This window comes from Dama dama, chromosome X, assembly GCF_033118175.1.
Source record: "Dama dama isolate Ldn47 chromosome X, ASM3311817v1, whole genome shotgun sequence".
Lineage (NCBI taxonomy): Eukaryota > Metazoa > Chordata > Mammalia > Artiodactyla > Cervidae > Dama > Dama dama.
The window spans coordinates 90,306,332-90,309,156 of NC_083714.1; the positions used below are offsets into that span (position 1 = coordinate 90,306,332).

The following is a 2,825-nucleotide window of genomic DNA, read 5'->3' on the forward strand; positions in this document are numbered from 1 at the left end:
ATAGTAGGAAACTTTGATATCCCACTTTCAATAATGGATAAAACAACCAGACAGTAGATCAACAAGCAAATAGAAGACCTGACAATGCTATAGACCAACTGAACTTAAAAACATATGCAGAACACTCCACTCAACAACAGTGAGATACACATCCTCCTGTATAAATGGAACATTCTCCGTTATAAACTACATGTTAAGCCACAAAACAAGCCTTAACAACTTCAAGAAAACTGAAATCACACACAGTATCTTTTCCAATCACAGTAAATGAAACCAGAAAACAGTAACACAGGGAAGGTGGGAAAATCCACAAACATATGAATATTTAACAACACACTCTTAAACAATCAGTGGGTCAGAAAAGAAGTCACAGGGGAAATTAGAAAATACCTTGAGGCTCTCTGCTCCTGCCCGTTCGACAGATAGCCGTAACTTTCATGCTGTGCCAGCCGCATCTCTGAGACAAGATGGTGAAGGTCGGAGTGAACGGATTCGGCCGCATCGGGCGCCTGGTCACCAGGGCTGCTTTTAATTCTGGCAAAGTGGACATCGTCGCCATCAATGACCCCTTCATTGACCTTCACTACATGGTCTACATGTTCCAGTATGATTCCACCCACGGCAAGTTCCATGGCACAGTCAAGGCGGAGAACGGGAAGCTCGTCATCAATGGAAAGGCCATCACCATCTTCCAGGAGCGAGATCCCGCCAACATCAAGTGGGGTGATGCTGGTGCTGAGTACGTGGTGGAGTCCACTGGGGTCTTCACTACCATGGAGAAGGCTGGGGCTCACTTGAAGGGTGGCGCCAAGAGGGTCATCATCTCTGCGCCTTCTGCTGATGCCCCCATGTTTGTGATGGGCGTGAACCACGAGAAGTATAACAACACCCTCAAGATTGTCAGCAATGCCTCCTGCACCACCAACTGCTTGGCCCCCCTGGCCAAGGTCATTCATGATCACTTCGGCATCGTGGAGGGACTCATGACCACCGTCCATGCCATCACTGCCACCCAGAAGATCGTGGATGGCCCCTCTGGGAAGCTGTGGCGTGATGGCCGAGGGGCTGCCCAGAACATCATCCCTGCTTCTACTGGCGCTGCCAAGGCCATGGGCAAGGTCATCCCTGAGCTCAACGGGAAGCTCACTGGCATGGCCTTCCGTGTGCCTACCCCCAACGTGTCCGTTGTGGATCTGACCTGCCGCCTGGAGAAACCTGCCAAGTATGATGAGATCAAGAAGGTGGTGAAGCAGGCGTCAGAGGGCCCTCTGAAGGGCATTCTAGGCTACACTGAGGACCAGGTTGTCTCCTGCGACTTCAACAGCGACACTCACTCTTCTACCTTCGATGCTGGAGCTGGTATTGCCCTTAATGACCACTTTGTCAAGCTCATTTCCTGGTACGACAATGAATTCGGCTACACCAACAGGGTGATGGACCTGATGGTCCACATGCCCTCCAAGGAGTAAGGTCCCCGGACCCCCAGCCCCAGCAGGAGCACGAAAGGAAGAGAGAGTTCCTCAGCTGCTGGGGAGTCCTTGCCCCACCTCGATCCTCCACCACACTGAGAATCTCCCGACCTCCACAGTTTCCATCCCCAAGGCCCTGAGGAAGGGGAGGGGCTTAGGGAGCCCTGCCTTGTCGTGTACCATCAATAAAAGTACCCTAGACCCAGAAAAAAAAAAAGAAAGAAAATACCTTGAGACAGAAAAAATGAAAACACAACATGCCAAAAGTTATGGGGTACAGTGAAAGCAATGCTGGGAGTTTATAACTGTAAATGTATACATTAAAAAATGAAGAAAGATCACAAATCAAAGACATAATTTTATACCTCAAGGAGCTAGAAAAAGAACAAACTAAACCCAAAGCTAGCAGAGGAAAGAAATAATAAAGATTAAAGGAAAGATAAAATAAATAAAGAATAAGAAAGAAAACAGAAAAAATCAACAGAACTAAGATTTAGTTTTTTTAAAGATCAACAAAACTGACAAATGCTTAGCTAGATTAACTAAGAAAAATAGACTAAAATAACTAAAATCAGAAATAAAAGAGGGAATATTACAACCAATGCCACAGAAACAAACAGGATTATATGAGAATATTATGAACAATTGTGTGGCAAGAAATTGAACAACCTAGACAATTGGACATTTCACTTCTAGAAATGAATAAATTCCTAGAAACACACAATCTACCAGAACTGAATCAAGGAGAAACAGAAAACCTGATAGACCAATAATGAAATTGAATCAGTAATCACAAACCTCCCCACAAAAAAAAAAAAATCTGGAAAAGATAGCTCCACTGGAGAACTCCACCAAACATTTAAAGAATTAATAACAATCTTTCTCAAATGCTTCCAAAAAGGTTGAAGAAGAGAGAACACTTCCAAACTCATTTTATGAGGCCAACATTATTGTGATATCATAGGCACCAAAAGAAAAGAATACTACAGGCCTGTTTCCCAGATGAATGCAGATGCAAAAATCCTCAACAAAATACTAGCAAAAAGAATTCAACAGCACATTAGAAGAACTATGTGCCGCAGTCAAATAGGATTTATCCCTTGAATGCAAGGATAGTTTAACATACAAAAATTAATCAATGTAATAAAACACATTAACATGAATGAAGGACAAAAATCACATGATCATCTCTATAGATCCATAAAATATTCAACCCTCTTTCATGATAAAAACATTCAAAGAACTAGGAGTAGAAAGAAATTACCTCAACATGAGAAAGGCCATATAAGAAAAGTCCACAATGAGCATCATATTCAGTGAAAAACTGAAAGCTCTTCTTCTAAGGTAAGGAACAAG

At 43.2% G+C, this 2,825-nt stretch overlaps 1 protein-coding gene across 1 annotated transcript; it reads left to right on the plus strand.

Moving 5' to 3' along the window:
- The first annotated feature begins 401 nt into the window (after window positions 1–401).
- Window positions 402–1,686, plus strand: LOC133051689 (glyceraldehyde-3-phosphate dehydrogenase-like). Its single transcript, XM_061136283.1, has one exon. The coding sequence runs from the start codon at window positions 468–470 to the stop codon at window positions 1,467–1,469; it is 1,002 nt and encodes a 333-aa protein (XP_060992266.1). The 5' UTR covers window positions 402–467; the 3' UTR covers window positions 1,470–1,686.
- Window positions 1,687–2,825: the final 1,139 nt, after the last annotated feature.